General features: G+C 46.3%; 2 protein-coding genes across 11 annotated transcripts in view; one reads left to right on the top strand and one right to left on the bottom strand.

Moving 5' to 3' along the window:
- The window catches only part of Rffl (ring finger and FYVE like domain containing E3 ubiquitin protein ligase), a 71,301-nt gene extending 69,045 nt beyond the window's left edge, over nucleotides 1-2,256 (top strand). For all 5 annotated transcript variants that reach the window (XM_008848152.3, XM_029553567.1, XM_029553568.1 and 2 more), the window contains one exon: nucleotides 1-2,256. In XM_008848152.3, the coding sequence (XP_008846374.1) occupies nucleotides 1-182 (182 nt within the window). In that variant the 3' untranslated portion in view covers nucleotides 183-2,256.
- The window catches only part of Lig3 (DNA ligase 3), a 25,952-nt gene continuing 6,343 nt past the window's right edge, over nucleotides 2,110-21,718 (bottom strand). For 5 of the 6 annotated variants that reach the window (XM_008848153.3, XM_017801959.2, XM_029553566.1 and 2 more), the window contains exons 4-20: nucleotides 20,063-20,260; nucleotides 19,252-19,403; nucleotides 17,685-17,851; nucleotides 17,481-17,558; nucleotides 16,679-16,847; nucleotides 15,119-15,274; nucleotides 13,189-13,320; nucleotides 12,399-12,478; nucleotides 11,468-11,555; nucleotides 11,067-11,144; nucleotides 10,708-10,831; nucleotides 9,660-9,802; nucleotides 9,233-9,307; nucleotides 8,761-8,907; nucleotides 7,388-7,592; nucleotides 6,610-6,734; nucleotides 2,110-5,286 (exon numbers count right to left, since the gene is read on the bottom strand). In XM_008848153.3, coding sequence (XP_008846375.1) covers nucleotides 5,053-5,286; nucleotides 6,610-6,734; nucleotides 7,388-7,592; nucleotides 8,761-8,907; nucleotides 9,233-9,307; nucleotides 9,660-9,802; nucleotides 10,708-10,831; nucleotides 11,067-11,144; nucleotides 11,468-11,555; nucleotides 12,399-12,478; nucleotides 13,189-13,320; nucleotides 15,119-15,274; nucleotides 16,679-16,847; nucleotides 17,481-17,558; nucleotides 17,685-17,851; nucleotides 19,252-19,403; nucleotides 20,063-20,260 — 2,351 coding nt within the window. In that variant the 3' untranslated portion in view covers nucleotides 2,110-5,052. The remainder of the gene's footprint in view (nucleotides 5,287-6,609; nucleotides 6,735-7,387; nucleotides 7,593-8,760; nucleotides 8,908-9,232; nucleotides 9,308-9,659; nucleotides 9,803-10,707; nucleotides 10,832-11,066; nucleotides 11,145-11,467; nucleotides 11,556-12,398; nucleotides 12,479-13,188; nucleotides 13,321-15,118; nucleotides 15,275-16,678; nucleotides 16,848-17,480; nucleotides 17,559-17,684; nucleotides 17,852-19,251; nucleotides 19,404-20,062; nucleotides 20,261-21,718) is intronic. The other variant, XM_008848154.3, reaches the window with a different exon arrangement.

Here is a 21,718-nt window from a genome sequence, read left to right on the forward strand (position 1 = left end):
GAGGAACAGTGTCTTCTGGCCTGGAGGAGAACCTGTGTAAGATCTGCATGGACTCGCCTATTGACTGTGTTCTGCTGGAGTGTGGCCACATGGTGACCTGTACCAAGTGTGGCAAACGCATGAATGAATGTCCCATCTGCCGGCAATATGTGATCCGGGCGGTGCACGTCTTCCGGTCCTGAGGCCTGCATCAGCTTCTTCAGTGCCTTACAGGATATAGCCCAAGGTGTCTGGGCTCAGGGTTGGTCCATGTGGAAGGGCAGGCTATTGGAAGAAACTGGCAGCGTTCTCAAGACCAGGGCAAAGTTGCCGGACATGCCTGTCTTGCCATGGGGTACACCTCTTGGCTGGCAGAGCCTGAGGCCAGTAGGAACTGTACAGATTCCATGCGTGAGTGCCTGTTTCTGTGATCATGGGATGGCAATAGTGATCAATGAACAGATGACTTTGCAGAACTTGGACCATGTCTTCCTCACTTCCTGAGAGCCTAGACACATTTCACCCATCCTGTACACTATTCGTCTTGCCTCATCAGATCAGAAGTTCTGCTAGAAGTGGTTCCATTCATCCCCAGCACATTTGGATTTAAATTTCTGGTCTCTCTGGCTCTGTGCTTTAACATACATTTAAAGTCTGCTGCATTGCCTAAAATCCATTTGTTTCTATGGACCAAAAATATTAATCGGACCAATAGTACTCCTTACGACAGAATTTGGATCGGTAGCCTTACATGGGCAAGGAATAGTGCATGGGTCATCTCTGCTACTTTTGTTCTGGAGCTTGACTTTGCACCATCTTTTGGCTCTTCATCCTTGTTTTCCAACAGGCAAAGTCTTACAAATTCTTTCAATAAAGTTTTCCATCCTTTCCCATTGAGGTTTTAAACTTAGTTTGACTGAAGGCACGGAACTTAGAGCCTTGTTCTCCACCCTGACTTCATGGAGTTTCCAGAGAACAGACTAGTGTAGGGTAGTGTAATGAGGCAGCACTAAACCGTGCTGAATGAGGCTGGTTTGTGCTCATTACAGCTGGAAGTCCTTCCATGTCTTTCTCAGTCTGTTGTTTTAGGAGATTAGGATGAAGCATTTGGATCTTTAGTCATGAAGTTTCCAAGCCTTTTTAGCATTTGCTGGAACAGCTCAACAAAGCACAAAACAGATGCTCAGAGGAGCTGTGTATGTCCCAATTACCAGTGGGATGCACCCTAAATACGAGGGCACTACCCATCACTGTGCAGCTGAGCTCTAGAACTAATGACTCTAGAAGGCAGAGGGAAACTTCCAAGGTGGACTATTAGAAGTACTTACACTTCTCCTCCATCATTAACCATTAAATACTTTCAGGAGATCAAATAATTTTGTCAGAGAAACCCTGGGCCTCAGCATTACAAACCAGATAATTCGATTTTGGATTAAAGCCTTTTTTAGGAGTTGGGGAATCAGATTTTCCCACAAAGACTGCCTTTCCCCTCTACCCAACAGTAAGCACTGTAGCTTAGTGCCTATCATCAATTTAGCAATGGCTCACTGATTCTACTACTACTGGACTCCACTGTGAAACAGGTCTGATTATACAGCTCAGAAAGATCTAGCAATAACCTCAAAGCTGGCTTTCCTTCCTCACAACTTGCTTTCTCTGCTGAGACCTTACCTCTCCTACCTCCTAGACAGGAATAGAAAATACACTGATGGCTGATTAGTAACCTAAGTTTACAATCAGAACTGGTGTCATTTACTTATTTTGAAGAAAGAACTTGCCTTTGAACCTTTTGGTGAAGGTTCTCCTTTGGAAAGAAACAGGTCTCAAACATCCCGATTTTTTCCCCCATTTTTTAATTACACCAAATAAAAGTTGGGATTCCAGGATCCCATTCCAGTTAACATCTAGTGCAGGTAGAAAACCTGACTCCCCTTCTGTCCCTCATAGAACCTTTTATTGTTGAAACATCTAATCTTTGCAATTCTATGGATTTTGCTGTGATTGCGCCAAGATTTCAGTTGAAAATTGTTTTAAGACTTGGACAGCTGACTGGTTCATATGTTGAAATAGCTGGTTCTAAACTAATAAGCTATCAAGGAATTAGTGTTCAATATATATTGTATAAATCTGTTAAAATCTCTTGGATGCAAATGTGTTGTTTCAAGTGGCTTATATTAAGAATCTCTTGACTTACCTGGGTGTTAAAAAGGAGACCCAAATGTATTTTTTTGTTACAGAGCTCTGCTTTATAATTTTGTAATAAAGTTTCAATATAGACACCTGTCCCATTTGGTGAGGGGATGATGGCAAAGGCATGAGGGTTTGATACAAGAACGGGTAGACATAGGCAGACTGAGGCCACGTTGCTCTTCAGAGATTGGCCTCCATTTTTGGAGATGCTTAGGCTATCTGGTCTTGGTCAGGATATCCCTGCCCAGTGTGACCTACTCAAGATCTCACAAGTTAGTGTGGGGGAAGAAATCATGGAAGAGACTTCTAGAAGAGAAGGGGAGCTACTAAGAAAGGGATGATTCACAGTACCAAATGGGAAGCACCAAATGAGTTAAGGTATTTATATTATTCCAATATAGAAGAGGCCTCAAGACCTAAATTAAAAGAATCTTAGGGCAACTAGGATAGCAAGTTTTCAGGTTACCCTGGGAGATAGACAGTAGCTTTTGAATATAGCTGTGGTACAGAGTGTGGTTCAAACGTTGACTCAGCCTTAAGGGCAAACTGCAGTGTGAGCACAGGCCTGTACATATTTACCTGAACAAGTGCCTGAGGGGACTGTGTCACTCTGGAAGAAAAGAGATGACACAGGACTTTGCCCTATATCTTAGGAGGACGGAATCTTTCTGATAGCTGTCCTGTTCTGCATCCAGTAACGAGTAGTGCCTGTCACAGCTGGCAGCATGTAAAGAAAGGCTAAAGAGGGAAGGTGTCCAGCCTTCATAGGTTTAGGATGCTGCTGCTTAAGGGTTGGGCGGAAAGACAAAGTTGTCTATACAGTCTAAGCATCACAAAGGAAAATGTCAGAAAGAAGAAAAAATACAAAAACTTGCTACAGTGTATTGGAGCTAATAAACATTAAAAGGACAGGGGCCTGACATTATAACCCTGTCTTAGAGAGAGCCTTCTAAAACTGTTCGGCCCAGCTGCTTGGCCCAAGTAGACAGCGATGGAATTCTATGCAGGCAAGTGCCCAAAGCAGAAGTAGCTTTTGCCTTGAGGACAGATTAAAAAGTGTCTTGGTGTCACACCAAATGTCCTGTACTAGCCAGCAGAAATACATACACCTACTGTCTCTCTCCCCACCATATTTTAAACAGTAGGTGAAAATCAAAGTCAGACTAGCAAGAAACTTCCCAGTAGGGGTTTATGGGGTAGTCAGTGTGGCCCTCTGTATCTTACAGGCACAGATACTTTTAAAAGGTTCAGTCATACGCAACTCACAGGAGACAGACAAACCCGCTGATTCATTAGGAATGAAGAGAGCTGAGCTTCAAGGGCTGGCACAGCATGGACATGGTACCCAGATAAGACTGCTCAGAGCTGAGCATGAGCTCTAACATACAGTTGTGGATTGAGGTGGTAAGTCAGTGCTCTTGTCCCAAATGAGAACTGGATAAGCCCACCAATGGCAATGTTCCCAGTTTTCCGTGAACTGTACCAGGTTATTTATGTGCCTCGTGCTTCTCTGAGATTACTGACAGCCAACCAGTGAGTGATTCAGGAGCAGTGCCTCTCCCAATTCCACGATGCTCAGATGTGTGATGGTCACTGTTCACTTGGGACCATTTGAAGGCATGTTAAAATGAGAACTTTAGTTCCTCAATCACATTAGTTACATTTCAAGCACTTTAACAGCCAGATGAGGCTAGTTCAACTACTCATCAGCCTAGACTTCCAGGATACTTCCACTGTTGCAAAAATACATGAATTTCTAGGTGCACTTGTCTCTACAAATTGTTTTCCTTTCGTTCAAGTCAGCCACAGGCAGTGCAGGTGCTACCTGTGTAAGCAGGGCATGTAGATTTGTCCTTGCATATGGATCTGTATTCCTGAGAGCAATCCAGATTTTGAAGAGGCAGATCTACCTTCCTGGAGCCTCTCTATCTCTATATTGTACAAATAACCTCACTCTTCTACCTATAGGCTACTTTTTCTATAGATGCCAGCCTTTCCCTTCAAGCTGGGACACCCCCCACCCCCCGCCCCGGGACAGAGAACATGGAGACTAAAGTCATCAAAGTCCATTTTGTTCTCTTTCAAATGAGGGTTCACCCTGGCAAAAAGGGACAGGCAGAATACAAGTTTTAACAAATAGAAGAAACATTTGAGGGCAATCTTAAATAGCACTTTTAAGATACAAGTGGAAGTAAAAAGAAGCAGGCAATGGGAGGGGATTCTGCCCAGTCTGCATTCCTTAGTCACTGAGGGGAACTAGGGGGAACTGGTAGGGAACAGGACAGACCCTTTCTTTCCCCATAAGACAGGATCTCTAATCCCAGCACTCGGGAGGCAGAGGCAGGCGGATCTCTCTAAGTTCGAGTCCAGCCTGGTCTACACAGTGAGTTCCAGGTCAGCTGGAGCTACAGGGAGACCCCGTCTCAAAAAGACACACGAAAAAAGACAGGATCTCACGTACTCCCTAGGCCAGCCTTTTCCTCCTGCATGCTGGGATTACAGTCATGTAGTATTATGCCTGGCTTAAGATTTCTTGTTTATAAAAATTAGAACTCAGTGGCAGAACACTTGACTAGCATGCATAAAGGTCTAGGTTGGTTAGCACTTCCAATTACTAAGGTCACCTTCTTTATAAATTTAAAAAAAAAAGACAAAGCCAGCACCCAGACCTGAAAGATCTAGATAAACCAGCAAGAGAATCTGATTTCACTTGTACCCACAGCAACTAACTCCTGGTTCAGAACAGACCTGGGAAGAGTTAGAAGGTTGTAGAAGATCACTGCTTAGCAAAGAAGGTCTCCACCATCTACCCTCCTCAAGGCTGAGCTTGTGCAGTGGAATTCACAGAAGAGGATGACCCAAAGAGGAAGGAAGACCACAGTCCTAGCAGGGAGCTATCAGTCTCCGTTTCCGGATACAGGCCCAAATCCACTCTGGGGAGACTAGCTGGGCATCAGGGTTCTTCTCTCTGCTACCCAGCACATGTGTGGCTGAGGCTGTGTCAAATTCTTGCACCAGGTCCCCATCGAATGCCACAAAATAGCGTCTGAGACGGCTGAAGTCTGGTGTGGAGGGTGGTAAGTAGAGCCGTACCCCAGTGAAGACATCCAACAGCACCTGCAAACAGAGGGGTCCAGGTAGGATCAGTGCTGCACTAGGACCAGATGAGTACAGGACAGAGTGAGAGGACAGAAAATAGCTAAAGATGCAAGGAACCTAGATTTCGGATAGAGCAAGTGAGTTTACTAGAGAAAAAAGCAATGCTAACCCATCCGCCAATAACTCTAACTGATCCAAGACTGGCATGTTCTCCCATCCCATACTAAGAGAAAAAGAAGTGATGGGCACCAACTTTTAACACCAGGACACGGATGATGTCTAAGCCATCCAGTGGTTCCAGATAAAATATCCTCTGACTCACTGATATCCCCTGAAGATCAACACAGCCTGTTCTGCACAGCTAGCTAGACAGAAGGCCTACAAGTCTTGCTCATCACGGGTTGAGTTCAACGGCTTTGGGCAAGGAAGAGAGATGGGAAAGGTTTCTGATGGTACCTGGGTTCAGACCCTGAGATGTCAACTTTTTGTTTGTTTGTTTTATTTATTATTTTTATTTTATGTGTATGTGTGCATTGCCTGAATGTAGGTAAGCGCACCTGTGTCATTCAATGCCCGTAGAGGACAGAAGAGGCTGTCGGATCCCCTGAAACTGGAGTTACAGACAGTTGTTAGCTGCCATGTGGGTGCTGGGATTCGAACCCAGGTCTTCTGCAAGAACAGTCAGTGTTCTTAACCACTGAGCCATCTCTCCAACCCCCGAGATGTCAACTTTTGTGCTTACTCTTGGGCAGGGGTGCAATCGCTCTGTAGTGATCACGTTTGTCCATTTGCCGTGTGGGTCAGCAGCTGCCCAGACTAAGCCAGACTAAGCTAGTTCCTAGCCTCAGCAGGCACTCACTAGATATGGCCAAACCAAGGACTGAAAATTGATTATAAAAGAAAGGGTTCTCAGCTGGGAGGAGGAATCTATGCCATGCCACTCTGCTTCTCCTTGGGTAGACCTGCTCCCCATTGACCACAAGTACACTGCTGTACCCCACACCCAGACTGGGCTTCACTCTTTAATGTGAGCTGTGACTGGAGACTGGCAGCTGGATGGGCCCCTGCAGTCTCTTGCCAGGCCGGGCTCTATGTCCTGCCTCTTGGCACAGCTCTCCTTCCTCTCTGCTGGCTGGCCTGCTGCCTCTGCAAGGCAACAAGAGGGCACAGGGTGGAGCAGCAGCACTGCTGGCCTGCCTGCAAATAGGAAGAGCTAGCTGAAATGAGGAAAGGGCTTCAGTTTCTGTTCCCCCAAAAACCCACATGGACAGCTTCTGAAGTTCACATGCAGGAGATTAGAACTGGGTCAAACTAGCCTGCCCAATGCACTGCTATTCTTACTTGCACCTTTCTTGGGCCTGGAGTCTCAGCAGTAGCTTTCCTCTTCACCCCCACTTTTACTGGGGACTTCATGGCCAGCTTCTCTCCAGGTTTTACAAAGGAAGGATTTATAGTCTGCTTGTTGCCTGCAGGACAACAGAAGTCAGGGTGAAAACTAAGAGGATAAGGGATGTGGCTCAGTTAATAGAGTGCTTGCCTAATACGTGAGGCCCTAGGTTCAATTCTCCAGCACTACATAAACTGGCTGTGCTGGAGCTTGCCTATCATCCCAGCACACGGAAGGTGGAGAGGGGGAAGGATCAGCGCATAGTCACTCTGGGATATATAGTGAGTAAAAGGCCAACCTGGCCTACATCAGACCCTGCATCAAAAAACCAAATTAAAGAAAACCGAAAACAAAGTATAAGAACTAAGGGTAAGGACAGGGGTTAATAGCCCCTGAAGTCACCAGAAATGAAGAGATGGATCAGGCTCTTCCTCTGCATGAGTAGAAGGGAGAAAAGGTATCAACTAAAGCCTTTAGCTCAAAGTGGCTCATTCCCCAGTCAGGTTGGCTCTCCCAGGGTACTAGCTCATTGAGATTTGCTGAGTAGATATGGGGTACCTGGCAGAAGTTTCTGGCCCACGGCTAGTTATATGCCAGGAATACACTTAATGTCAGCTATAGTGGACACAGATAATCACAAGACCTCAGAGCCAGAATGTGAGAAGTCTATGTCCTGCCATCTCTGCCCCACCCACAGCCCTCTCCATCACCTCAGCCCCTCCTCTCCCTTACCGCCTTTGCTGCTGGGGTTATTCGGCTTCCGTTCAGGCTTGGCACTGGCAGAGGACTTATTGGGGAGTGCTTTGGGGGCCTTGCGGGGCACAGCAGACCCAACAGTGCCCTCATTCTCACCACTGCTGCCTCCAGTAGTGGAGCTCCCTTCATCTCCGGCCACTACGGTGAAGTCTGCCTTCTCCTTGGACAGCTGGTACAGCTCCTGAGAAGCAGGGAGAGGTCAGGTGCAATCCTTCCCTTTCCAAACTGGCTTTTGTGTTGGGGTGGGCAGGCCTGGTTTTGGCACATGCAGCCAGGGAGCAAAGTGGTAAGAAAGACAAAGAGCAGAGTTCCATCCATCTTTTTCCAATAAGTGGCATAGGAGTAATCAGGGCACAAATCACCTTCTCTAGCCCTTCAAGGTTTTTGAGAGGTCCAGGCTGCTTTGAACTCATGATTTTCCTGGTTCATCCTCTCCAGTGCTGGTATTACAGATATGCCCAGCTGAACCTTGGCTCTTATTTAAAAAAAATTTTTTTTTTTTTTTTGGTCTTTTTGAGGCAGGGTCTTCCTGTAGCCCCAGCTGGCCTAGAATTCACTATGTAGACCAAGCTGACCTCATTGAACTCACAGAGCTCTGCCTGCCTCTGCCTCCTAGGTGCTGGGATTAAAGGTGTGTACCATCACACCCAGCTGTAAATTTTAATTTTATGTGTATAAGTGTTTTATCTGCATGCATAGAGGGTGTCGGATCCCCTGGAACTGGAATTATAGATGACTGTTAGCCACCATGTGGGTGCTGGGAACCCAACCCGAGTCCTCTGCAAGACAAGCAGTGCTCTTAACCACTGAGTCATCTCTCCAGGCCCTTGTTTTTTTAAATATTTTGTTTACTGTTTTTATTTTATGTGTATGAGTGTATTGCCTCCATGTATGTAAGTGCACTGGTGTCATGCAGTGCCCTCAGAGGACAGAAGAGGCCATCGGATCCCCTGGAACTGGCATTATGGATGACTATTAGCTACCATGTGAGTGCTGGGAATCGAACCTGGGTCCTCTGCAAGAGTAGCCAGTGCTCTTCACCACTGAGCCATCTCTCCAGCCCCCTGAACCTTAGTTCTTAATGAGTAGTGTAGGACTGTAGCCCGAGACAACCTCTCCTAAAAAGGCTATGGGAAGCTAGACATCAGGGGAACTGATGAAAGCAAACTGGAAGGTAGAGGCCAGAGCTGCTGCTCCCAGCCAGGCACCAGTTTCCTGTCTTTAACCCTCCTCCTTGTTCTGTCTCTGGAATGGAGACAAGCAGCAAATGACATATGAATAGGTCAGATGTCCAAGGTTCCAAAGCCAAGACACTGGGGTGGACACACAGGAAGCCCAAGAGCTAGCACCTTGAGTTGGGGGAGGTTAGTTGCAGATTTCCAGTCCTTATCGTCCCGGATTCTGGTGCAGCGTGGAAATCGTATGGAGATCCCATCAGCAGTGTGAGCCTCAGATTTGGAGAATTCTGCCCCTGTGATCTCCCACACAGCAGCCTTCTGTCAGGAAGAAGCCAGGCAGGTCATCTCCAGCCAAGAAGGAAACATCCTCCAGCAGCCAGATACAACAGTGAACAGATTAAACCACAGGGGTTTTGGCTGGCAGCGGGGAGGCATGGGTGCCAGCCTGCCTCTTCCCAGAATCTGTCAGTTTAAGAAGGCCTGGGAATTCTCTACTGAGGATGAGTTCGGTGCTGGCTGGTCAGCCCTATGCCTGTCATTTGGCTGAGTATCCAGAGCCCACCTTCAGTGGACCTTCACTAAAGCTGGGATAAATAGAGGAACTACAAACTAATTCTGGGGGTTGGAGCCATCAGATTGATACCTTTGGGTCCGGAACAATAAAGTCAGGATAGTAGATCTTATTGATCTTCAGCCAACTGGGTATCTTGCTAGGATCCTAGAGGAGAAAAGATGCTGTTCTGAGCTGTTGTTATGTTCGAAAGGCTTAAACCCCTTCTTTGGCAATGAGACTGTGAAATGTAGCTTAGCTAAAAACGCAGACCCCCTTCCCCCAAGTGACCCTCCCTATCCACAGGGGCTGGTGCCATGGAACATGGGCCATTGTTCACAAGGCAGGCACTCTGAGATTTAAAAGCCTACTCCTGCTTCCACAGCCAAGAAGCAAGCTCCTTTCATGGACAAAAAAAGGATACCTACAGTTTCCAGCCCCCTCCTAAGCACAATACTGAGCCTGTGGCTCAGTAATGATGGTCTATCCCAGGGCAACGTCAACCAAGTGCCTTCTTTACCTTGCTGATCTTCACCATATCTAGCTCCTTTTGCAGGCGGGCAAGTGTGGCATCATCATGGCCTCCAGCACACTTTGTGACGGTGCACCACTTCTGGCTACTAGGGTCATAGCAGCCCATGAGGAAGATGGACATCATGCCGCCTGGGAGAGGAACATGAACTGAATGTGGGCTAGAGGGTACCATCTCTGCCAGCCCATGATAGGCTGTCTGGTGGAAAAGAAAGGGCCTGAGCCTTGGCATCAGAGTGTCTGAATCTGCCTCCTGGGCCTACCTCTAACTAGCTCTGATTTTTTTTTCTTGGTGGTGGTGCTGAAGATGAATTCAGGTTCTTGCATATACTAGGCAAATGGTTTCCCACTGAGTTCACCCTTTTGTGTGTATTTTAACCTTTATGAGCCCTGATTCCCTTTTTAAAGATTAGAAATAATCACATTAAACTGCTGAGCTCTGAGAAACTGGACAGTGCCTGACACAGAGGAGATTGCCTGTATATTTGTTCCTCAGAGGTATCTTCCTCTCCAGTGAAGAAACAGATTTTCTTTGAGGAGAAAGCTATCAGAACTTGAAATAGCTGGTTGTGAGCTTCCTTATACCAGGACAGCACAAAGTATTCTTGCCTAACTTTTTATTTTTTTCTTATTATTGTTTTTTTACATTGTCTATGTATACATGTGTATGTGCGCATGCTATAGTGCTCACACATGCTACAGTGTATGTGTGAAAGTCAAAGGACAACTTGCAGTAGCCAGTTCTCTCCTTTCACCAAGTGGGTCCTGGGGTTTGATCAAACTTAGGTCACCAGGCTTGGTGGCAAGTGCCTTTACCCATTGAGTCATCCCACCAACTCTTCTTGCCCGACTTGTGTCCAGATCCATAATTCCCACATCCTTGCCTGACATGACCAGGGCCAGGTTGGGGCCCCAGATCCCAGGACCTAGGAAGCCACAACAGGCCACACTGGCAGATGAAGCTATTAAGAAGGCCAGTTCATACTTCATGTGTGCCTTCCAACAAAGAACCACTATAGGCACTAGATGCCACTGACCTTTGCTTCCTTGCCCGTAGAAGGCCCCAAGAACCACCAGATCAGCTGTGTCAGCCATGGCCCCTTCATTTAAATAATCTTTCTTAACTTTCAGCCAGTGCCGCTTCCCAGGTTCGTATGTACCCTGAGGGAACGTGAGAGAGAGATCACAAAAGAATGGGGAAGTCTATGAGGGTGGGATTCATTTTTTTCACCACTGTGGACCAGATCAGTGTCTAGGCACTACAGGAGACACATAAACCACCCCTATATCCAGTAATGGCCTGCCCCAGCTGAGTAGATCCTACTCAGCTCTCCCCACAACCACCTCCAATGCCACTGTCATCTCCAGCAGAACAAAGGGTCCCTGGTCACCTTACCTTCACATCCTTCAGCACCAGCCCTTCCAAACCCTCCCGGATCACCCGATTTATCATGTCCGCCAAGTCTGAGGCTTTCTGAGGAACAACAAGAGAGATGTTCAAGACTATGTGAGAATAGAGATGGTGTTCATTTCTGTACACTAGCACATCTTAATATGGCTATAAGAGGTTGCAAACCAGGGGAGCTCTCTGTGGCTTTGAGTCATGGGGTACTTACCTAGGAAGGACTTTCATGCCCACCCTGCAGGGTGAAGACTAATAGGTAACGTATCTGTCAAAGGCAAACATACCAGCACCCCACAGAAGAGCAGCTAATGCTCGTTCTCTCACACGCCCAGGGGTTCTCTGCTCTAAAATCAAACCACTAGATCCCTATCTAGGACAGAGACTTCACTTACTGTGACTCGCTTCATTTCTGAGAACATGATCCGGTTAGGGATTTCAACCATGTTGTCATGAAGAAACTTCCGCCGCTCACACAAAGGCCTAAGGGGGACAGCAGAGCTGAGGGAAAGATCTTCCTACTCCTGTCAGGAATTCTGACACAGAAAGGGACCCAATGATAGAATGACTGCTTCAGGAGGACAGTCATAGATTAAAGCTCTCATATTAACAATTCTGTTGTCAAGCGCTGCAAGGGCTCCATCAACACCAAAGACAGACAACCATGAGCTGTGGCACATAGCCAGTTCTTAGCGATACTTTTTATTTTATTTAGCCAAGGGAGAACTGGCCCCTAGCCCAGACTGTACAACTTCTGGTCTCATTTGAATAATGCTACAACTTTTGTTGCTAATGCCCCACACCCTGCTCTACTCTAACCCCAAGGCCCTATACTCTGCTTAACCCTAACCTCAAGGCTGGCTGGCCTCTGGGGGAACAGGCTGACACAGGGGCCCAAACCCCAACTCCTACCCCATCAATTCTTTCTACTTCTTTCCACAATCAAGGATGTGGCAGCTATAGATTAGGGAGACATTCCTAAGTGCAGAAAGGGCCAATATTGGCTGTGTGGGCCCAAGCCTTTAGATGTAGCTCGTTCTAGACTAGTTCTCCTCAAGATAGCCCCACCCACAGCATCCTCTACAAGCTAATGGACACAAAACACAAATACTAGCCCCACTCCTAGCTCCTCAACTGAACCCCCCAATAGCCCTAATCCAGATAAATCCCCAGTGAAAACAGACCCTGGGTTAAAGATATCAGCCAGGGATAAAAGTGGGATTCAATGGTAGACCACAGGCTTAACACACATAAAGCCCTGCATTTAATCTCCAGCACTGGAAAAGATGAAAATAAATTAATTTAAAAAAATGTTACCTAACTCACCTGTCCATCAAGCTGACATCATTAAAGTAGATACAATCAAAAACAAACAGGCAGACATTAGCATCCTGGAAGGCAGCTTTCTGTAAAGGAAAATGAGGCAGCAGGTACATGAAGGCATGAAAAGGGGGAGTTAGCAGTCCACTTTTGGAGGCTCTCTGCAGCCCCTGATGGACAAGTCCTATCTTGCTCTGAAGCACTTGGGCCCTGGGCCTTCAGCAGACAGTGCTTTGTCAGATCTCAATGTCTCCCAAAGGCCCTAGTCTTAAAGGCCTGGTCCCCAGGGTGGTGAGGTGAGGGAGAGCCTTGGGTCAATAGTGGCATGCTCCTAAAGGATGTTGTGGGACTGGTTCTTTCCCCTCTCTCTGTGCTCCCTGGCTCAAAGTGTGAGTGCTTTGCTCTGCCACATGTTCCAGCCATGATGTACTGCCTTATTAGCAAAGCAATGGGTTCTTACAGTCTTGGATTAGAACCTCTAGAACCTTAAACCAAAACAAAGTTTCCTCTTTATAAGTTAGTTATCTTAGGTATTTTGTTACAGTGATGGAAAAATAACACGGTGTTGAACGGACATCAACTCAATTCTAAATTGGTTCCTAATACAATACCTTTATGTATGTACCTTTCCCTCCTTTATGAGGGAAAAAAGCCAACAAGAATAGGCCCTATCCTAAGTAATATATAATATATTCTCCCACTTTTCAGATTGAGTGCGCAATACACACACACACACACACACACACACACACACACACACACACACATTTTTGTACATATAGCTCTAAGCCAATACCTTGTGCACCCCCAGAGTCCCAAAGGGCAGTGGTTTGCCTGTGTTGTTGTCAATCAGGAGCACCTCGGAGTCCAAGATCATGCTATGGCCCCCAGGAAAAGCCTGGGGGATGTAGTCCTTAAAGTGAGCCACCTAGAAAAAGACAAAGAGATGACCAGGCAGCTAAGACCCAAAAACCAAGCCACAGAGTTCAAGCCTAGACTCCAGAAGCAATATAAACATGTGGAAGCCTGGTAAGTACATGAAATGCATAGCTAGGCTGTGTCAGCCCTCTGGGCAAGACAAACAGGTCATCTGCTTCATTACCTCTGTCCAGACCCAGGAAGAGATCAGACCATGCTGAGTCACTTTCTTTGGGCTATAAAGAAGGCACCAGTTTAGAGTAAAAAGGAAGAAACAGAGTGAGCATAAAGGGGAAGAGGTGGAGGTAGAAAACATCAGGGGCAAGGAGAAAGGAAGTATGTTTGGGCTAGTGCATACTGTAAAAGATCAGTGTTACCAGGCTGAGAGGTTGACTGGGACAGGGAAAAATAGACTGGTTGTAAAGAAGGCAGAAATGAACACTGTAGGAGCAGCAAGGAAATGTGAGCAGGGTCTTCTCTAAGTGGAGGGCTCTGAACCCCTAGCCATCTTCAGAGTAAGAGCAGATGCTTGGACTTGGGTTTTTCCTGATACAGGCAGAGCCCTAATACTGACAGCTCAGTGGAAGAGGCCCCATTGCAACCCCAAGCATTCTCTGTTAAAGGATACCAGCAGGGGAGTCTAGAGAGCCTGGTTGTGGCCCAATTCCTCACCTGGGTGCAGCATACAGGTGGTCGTGGCCTAGAATATGGAGTAGGATGAGAAAAAACCTATCCATCTATCCTACACCTTTCAGTCCCCAACCCAGCCCTTTAACAACCAATAGATCATGGGCTGAAGTTACAGCTTAGTTGAAAAGTTGCTTCCCAAGAGTGTGCAAGACCCTAGGTTCAGTCCTCAGTACTGAGGGCAGGTGTGTGAGAGGTATGTGAAAGAGATGGGACAAGTGGCCCAGGAAAGAGCAAGGGACAAGCAAACTTGGAAAGGGAAAGAATACATTCTGGAAAGCTATCTTCAAATGTTTCTGGGTTACAATACAGTAACACTAACCTCACACTGCAGTTTCTGATCAGTTTCACAGTGCCCCAGAGAACAAGTGAATCTTCACTTGAAGGCCTCCATATGAGGCCATCATTCAGCTCTCCTGCTGAACACCTAAAGCAAGTGGCCTGAGTACCTCATCCCTACAGGACCATAAAACGTATCTCCCAACCCCCAACTCTGAGAAACTGAGTCAGAGCTAGGAAAGAAGTGGATAACAAAGCCAGGATTTCCATTTACACAGAAGCTACCAGAGCCAGACACTCCAGCACTTCTCTCCCAAAGGACTGGCCCTAGGAACTAAGAAGGGCTAAAGAATAAGGTTCTCACTGCCCCTTGACCCTGATTAGGGCACGAATCTGGGTTACCAGATGCACCCACAGTATTGTGCATTTATCAGACAATAAGCTTCATGATGGACAGAACTTTTGTCCTTTTTTTCCCACTCCTATATGCCCACTGGCTACAACAGTACATAGCATTTGATAAGTATCTGTTGAACATACTAATGTATGACAGCCAAACAGTCTCATGAACCTTAATCTAGCTTAGAAGGAACATGGGAGACATAGAAACACTGATCCAAGGAGCTCTGTCCTGTCCTGACTGACTCAAGTCTGGGATCTTTAGCTGTCCCTGCTGAATGACCCTTCGTTACTGGTAGAGTCCAGGAATAAATTTATCCAATCACATAACTGACATAAAACAAATTCCGTATTGTGAAGCAGTTAGAAAGGCCCTGGAATTCTGGCCCTGAGATTCCTAGAGGCAGGAAGGAGAAAGTCATGGCTGAAGGGCTATTTATTACCTTGTGAGGCAGGACAGGCTTGAGACTACGGCTGAAGTAGCTGAAGTGGTCCCCGTTCTTATGTACCTGGACTCGCTCACCATCATACTTGATTTCAGAGAACATGCCGTTTGGACATTTCTTCATCGCATACTCAATGGACTTGCAGGCCTCTGCCTTGGGGTAGAAAAAGCAAGAGCTAGAGCCCTCCAACAAGGGGCTACTTAGCAGAGCTTGGCAATGGGCTAGTCAGGAAAGAATGGGTTCTAGAACTCAATGTCCAAATTTAGGCTCAGGGCAGGCTGCTGAATGGGAATAGAAAAGCCTGGGCAATTCTGTATTCTGGCTGTCAAAGTGTCCCTAGATATCCTGGGCTACAGAGCAAGACTGTCTCAAACCAACAAAAAGAGCAACTCATCAGCAGAGCTGATATAGCAGGTTGCAGTTTGAAAAAGATGGATGCTGGTCATTCTAGAATAAATATAATTCTACTAAGATTTTTTTTTTTTCCCCTTAGGTTTTTTCAGGGCCTCTGGCTTATTAATATACTGGTTATCTCAGCTGAAGAGTGCAAGCGACAGTGAGGCTAGCAAGGTGACTACGATCAGGGACTGATAGGACAGGACATCCAGTCATGCTCATTCACATACTAGCGCCAGCCTGACCCAAACAATAACTACTATTTTGGTGTTCTTGTCAGGCCACAAACATAACCTCATTTTGTCTTTGATGTGCTATCTTAAATGACAAATGTTGCTGATTTCAATTTATGGCTGAGGAACCTAAAGGTCAGAGAGATTAGGCACTTAAAGTCTACGCCCACCTTCAAAGCCTGGGTTTTAAACCACTAAGCTATGTAACCCATGCCATTCTTCAAATGAGACTGTGGAGAAGACTACAGGAAGTCCTCCTACAGAAATCCAAAAGCTGCTTCTTCAGGTGCCTAGAGTACCTGACCCTGACATGGAGATCACACTATTTTGGCACTGGCTAGCCTACATTCTGAGCACACCCCTGGAAGGCCCAAAGACTGCACAGTAGCTGGCACACCAACAGACCCAGTGGGTTCTGGACATAGGAAAACCAGAAGGGAAAGTCAAATTATCTATTGCAGTGATTCTTCATCCCTTGAGTTTCCTCTCCCTCTCCAAGTCACCTTGTCATAGAAGCCTGGCTCTGCTGCCAACTCTGAGCTAACCCGAAGCAGGTCACAAAGCCTCGGGGGGTTCCAGAATATAGCCCTGTCTTTAAATGTGATGATAAACCACCCTAGGTAGATGCTTCAGTCTACTAGGCCACACCCACAAGGAAACTAAAGACCAAGAGAGGTTGAGTGACTCAGCTAAAACTCTATAGTTTTTGGTGCCGCACTGGACCCCAGACTCAGGTCACTGCAGATTACCTGCCTTCTGTCCCTGCACTTCTCTGCCCAGCACAGCTCTGCTGCATTTCCACTCTTTCTTCCCACACTTCTCTAGGCAACCAGAAAGAGCTTTCATTTTCCATTCCTTCTGAGATTCCAGCCCAGGGACGCACAACTTGGAGACACACAGACAGCAGGGGCAGGGCAATATGCCTCACCAGCATGGGCTGCACAGGTGTCATCAATGAGGCTTGGACACTCAGAGCCCGTCGCTGGCCTGGGTCCTTCTCCTCCGCCTGCTCATTGTGAAGTACCCGTTCCACCACATCCTGTAGGTTTCGTGAGGCTTTGAAGGCTTCATAAGCATTGGGGTCAAGGGCATCTAACCTGCCCGGGAAGGTCGGGGGGGGGAGGGAAACAGAAGCAAGAAAAAAAAAAAAATCCTCTGTATCTGACATCATGGCTTTGGGTCTGTCAAGAGAGAGGAGCAATCCTAGGGAAGTAGGCATGTTTTATCGTCTAACCTACAGACAAGTCCAACATGTGCTAGAGCTACATGCAGTGGAGGATAGCTATGAATATGACCCAACACAAAATGGTAAATTTACTTAAACATTATGAGATTTTTTTTTTTGCAACTTGATCACACGGTTCTCGAGCATGAAATTTGAAGGATGCCATACTATCAAAAGGTTGGACTCAAAAGGCTGGCACAGAAGAAACAATTTCAGGACTTTGAGATTTTTGTGCCTGTGTGGATGCACCTCTAGCAGGAGGGGCTGGGAATGGGCAAGACTCATCCCATACTTACCTAGCATATTCTAAACTCTCAATGTTAATAGCTCTGTGAGAAGGATAGTTATCTCCACTTTCCTTCTGAGACAATGGGTGTGGAGGCTGATTAAGGTCCCACAGGAAATAACAAAGCAGAATGAAGATTCGGCTTTATAACAGAGTCCCGAGAGCAGCAGGGAACAAAGGAAGCTGACAGCTCAGGCTGCCAGGAGAGATGATACTTACACATGTTTTGCACCCGAGTTCATCTTCAGATCATGTTTGATCAACCGGATGATGCACTTAAGGTCATTGGCTGTACACCTAAGATGATGAGGCATATTCAACTTGATCTCTAAGAACTCTGTCCTCAAATCTTCCTTCCCAAGGCAATCCATCTCCCTATGCCCACCCTCACTGGGTTTGGTTTGAATCGGGCAGCTCCCCCACCTGGAGGCAATGTCCTGCAGGGCCTGCTGTTGCTCATCCTCTTTTGTGAGCCTGGAGAGGTGCAGGAGGAATTCATCCACTTCCTGAATGGTGAGGAGGCTCTTGGCAGCTGGGGGAAAAGACTTGCTCTGCTCAAAGAAGACTCTGATTGTCTCTGACACGTCACCCTGTCTCCAAAAACCAAAATGCCACTGCTGCAACCCCAGGGAGCTCAGATGCATTCCCTAAGATCTCAGGGCTAAAGATGAATGAAGAGTTCAGTCCCAGCTCCTTGCCCAAGTCCTTCTTGGGAACTCTGTCCCATCCACAGTTCCTAGAAGGGGCCCATCAACCCACATAGGGCTGCCCACTTGCCTTGGGACACAGCACTAATCCAAGGCCCAGCCAACTGGATTCCTGTTTAAGAATTTGAATTAATCCACGCACTTCAGGCTCAGAGAAAGTCTTGGAAGAGGGGGCAAAAAGAGCCTAAGAGCCAGAGGACCAGGACGCCTGCTCCTAGATTATATCTTCTAGACATGACAGGGAAGCTGCACCCATGGAATCCCAATATGACTGCCTAAACAAGACCTGCATAATGACAAAACCAGCTGACATGCCAATGTAGATGGGGGCAACTTCACAGGGTCCCACCGCTGGATAAGAACTAAAATCAATGGCTGATGAGCAAGGGAGAATCTATTTCTCCAAGGAAGAACTCCCTGAAAGGTTATCTAATCCTAAGCAGTCAACTCTAAACATATGTACATGAGCACCACTGAAAATGGACTCAGGTTGTGTGTGTGTGTTTGTATGTATGTAACAATAATTAAAGAAGAGGTCATGAAATTGAGAGTGGGGCGGTGACACAGGAGGAGGTGGAGCGGGGAGAGCAAGGGGTAGAAATGATGTAAATACTGTACTCTTGGATGAAATTCTCAAGAAAAAATTTTAAATAAATTAAAAAAAAATAGAACTAAGAGACAAAGATAGTTACTGGACAGTAGGGATGCTTAGATGGAAACTGTCCATAGTGCCGAGGCCGGAGTCATGAGCAAACCAAAGCTGAATGGTAAACCCAAATAGAGAGGGAGAAGGCAAGCAAGAATCAAAGAAAAAAGAAAAAGGAAAAAAAAATCCAGAACTGCTCCAGGAGAAAAACAGAAGGAATCTTAAACCTTGACTTTTCAGTAAGGACTTCAGTGGCTTGGCAGTGGTGTGCTTTCAATCCTCAGACTTCTGAAATTAACAGCTATGGCCTCACATTCCGTTTCTCTGCCTATCAGAACCTTGTTGAATTAAGTTTTCATTTTAAAAACAGTATGTGCTCAATTGTTTTTTGGTTTTGTTTTTTTTTTTTAAAAGCCAGGCGTGGTGATACACACCTTTAATCTCAGCACTCAGGAGGCAGAGGCAGGCAGATCTCTGTGAGTTCAAGGCCAGCCTGGTCTACACAGTGAGTTCCAAGACAGCTGGGGCTACAGGGAGACCCTGTCTCAAAAAGACAAAAAAAGAAAAAAAACGCTGCTTGTGGCTGTCCTAGCAGAGTCCCACCCAGAATGTGGCCTCCCTGCCCCCTCCCTCTGACCTGCTCTAGGTCGCGGGCCATATCATCTGGGTTGCAGTTAAAAATGCGGCTGAAAAGCTTCACAATCTGCTTATCATTCAAGTTGTAAACGCTCTTAATGACTCCTGGCAGCAGCAGCTTCACTGTCAGGTACACATCACCATGGAAGCCATCTGGAGACAAAAGAAAGGGACCTCTTTTAAGGAATGGAGCTTAGGGCCAGGCAGCTTAGGGTTGGGCATGTGGCCCACACCTTTTCTTCCAGCACTTAGAAGGTAAACCTTAAGTTTAGCCTGGCTATAAGGAGGCTGTGTATCAAAACAGACAAACAACAGATAAACATTCAAAGAAGTGGCGACTGTTTCCCACAGCCTCCTACATGCACTACCATAGTTAGTAGTAGCCAGCAGCTCTAGTCTGTGTCTGCCTCACTTTTAGCCCATGAGCTTTCACTGGCAGAGTCCTGACTTTTATTTCATGTCCTCAGTGACAAGCACATTACAGTAGTCAGTGAAAATTTGCTAGATCTATGAAAGGACTTTACGCTGGGCATGTATGTGGTTCACCTAATTACACATAAGAGTAGTGAATTTCTCTGTCAAATGGAGTGGGTTCATCTGCCTCCTGAGGACAAAACAAGGGTAATTGAAGAAAGATGTCAAAGTACTCTGAGCAGAACTGACTATGGAACTTGTAGGGTCTGGTGATAACTGCAACTGTGGGGTCCAATTTCAAGAACTTCAAGACAGCAACATCTTGTGCCCATGAAGCTGGCCCTGCCTCTGAGCTTTTCGGAGGAAGAAAAGTCAACTTAGGATGCCCACAGCCCTACCTCCTGCTGAGCCTTTCCGCAAGAAGTCCTGGATGATCTGTGTCTTTGTGTTGTAGCTAGGGTTATCAGCCACGGTAGCACACAGCTTCCGGAACTCACGTAGCAGGCAATCCTTGTGCTTGGGGTCACACTTGCGCGCAGAAAGACTTGTCTTACATGTAGGGCTGGAGGGGGCTTGCTCAGAGTTGTTGGGCTTGGCTGTTGGAAGAGAAACATCACAGATGATTTATTTTGCCTTGTGGGGAAGCATAAAAAGGACAAAAACCAATGCATTTTGCTGGTGCTTTACATGTAGTTTACATGTACATGTAGTCTCACTTAAAAGCCCAAAAAGTCTCTGGAGATATACTAAATCCATATCACGGGTAAAGAAATAGAGGTCAAGTAATTTCCCCAAATCTCACTGCCTGAAGATCAGACAGATGAACATCTGTTTATGTGAGCATCTCACACTGGAACAAAGGCAGCTTTTATGCCAAGAACCATCGAGTAGATCTCAGAGCAACTGTAAAGTCAATCCCAGAAGAGCTGAGATGAGAAAGAGAGAAGAAATCAAAGGACATGTTAGTCAATTTGAAATTACTGCAGTCACAGGTTATCAAAGCTGGCAGAAGCCCAACACATCTAACTGACGAGGAGTCTGAGGCCCAAGAACAGATAACTTTCAAGATCATCACCTCGTTGGTAGCAGAGCCAATACAGGGATGCCAGCAAGAAAGTTAGGTCCCACCGGTACATTCCCAACATTCCCTCTCCTCACAACTCCAGACTGTCTTTTCTTTTTGCCAAAATAAATTGCAATCAACAAGCAGTGTTTTCCTCCCAGACACCTAGAATTAGGTTCAACTCCTTAGTGATTCCCTCTCACCTCTTTATAATTATTTACAAAACCAAAGCAAGCTGGCTGCTGATAGAGGCTTCTTGTTTGAGTTTTATAAACTGTAAATCTGTCATCATGTCTGACCAGGAATCTGAATCAGATGGGGGATGGGGACTGGGTGACAACAAAAATCTCCAAAGCACCTATATTCAGCCAGGTTGCAAGAATGACAGTACCCCACTCCCCTCTTCCTAAACTCCAGGCCCAAGACCAGGGCCCTTCCAGAATCATACCTTTATTGTCACTAGACTCTCCTGCATTTCTATTTTTAGTCCACTGCCAAAACAAGAAACAAATCTCAGCGTTTGAAAATAATAAAAACTAGCTGGGCATAGTGGCATATGCCTTTAGTCCCGACACTTGAGAGGCAGAGGCAGGAGGATCTTTGTTTAGTTCAAGGCCAGCCTGGTCTACGTAGTGAGTTCCAGGCCAACTTGGGGCTATAGGGAGACTCTGTCTCAAAAAGACCAAAAAAAAAAAGAAAGTAAAAACTGCCAGGGGTGGTGGCACATGCCTCTACTCTTGCACCTGGGAGACTGAGGCAGGAGGACCTTAAGTTCTAGACCAGCATGGGCTACTTAGGAAGATCCTCTCTCTTAAACAAACAAAACAGCCAGATGTGGTAGCACATGCCTTTAATCTCAGCATTCAGGAGGCAGAGACAGGCAGATCTCTGTGAGTTCAAGGCTAGCCTGGTCTACAAAGCAAGTTCCAGGCTAGCCAAGGCTACATAGTGAGATCCTGTTTTAAAAAATAAATAAAATAGCCAGGCATGG

Source organism: Nannospalax galili, unplaced genomic scaffold (genome assembly GCF_000622305.1).
Source record: "Nannospalax galili isolate Female #2095 unplaced genomic scaffold, S.galili_v1.0 scaffold363, whole genome shotgun sequence".
NCBI classification, from domain to species: domain Eukaryota; kingdom Metazoa; phylum Chordata; class Mammalia; order Rodentia; family Spalacidae; genus Nannospalax; species Nannospalax galili.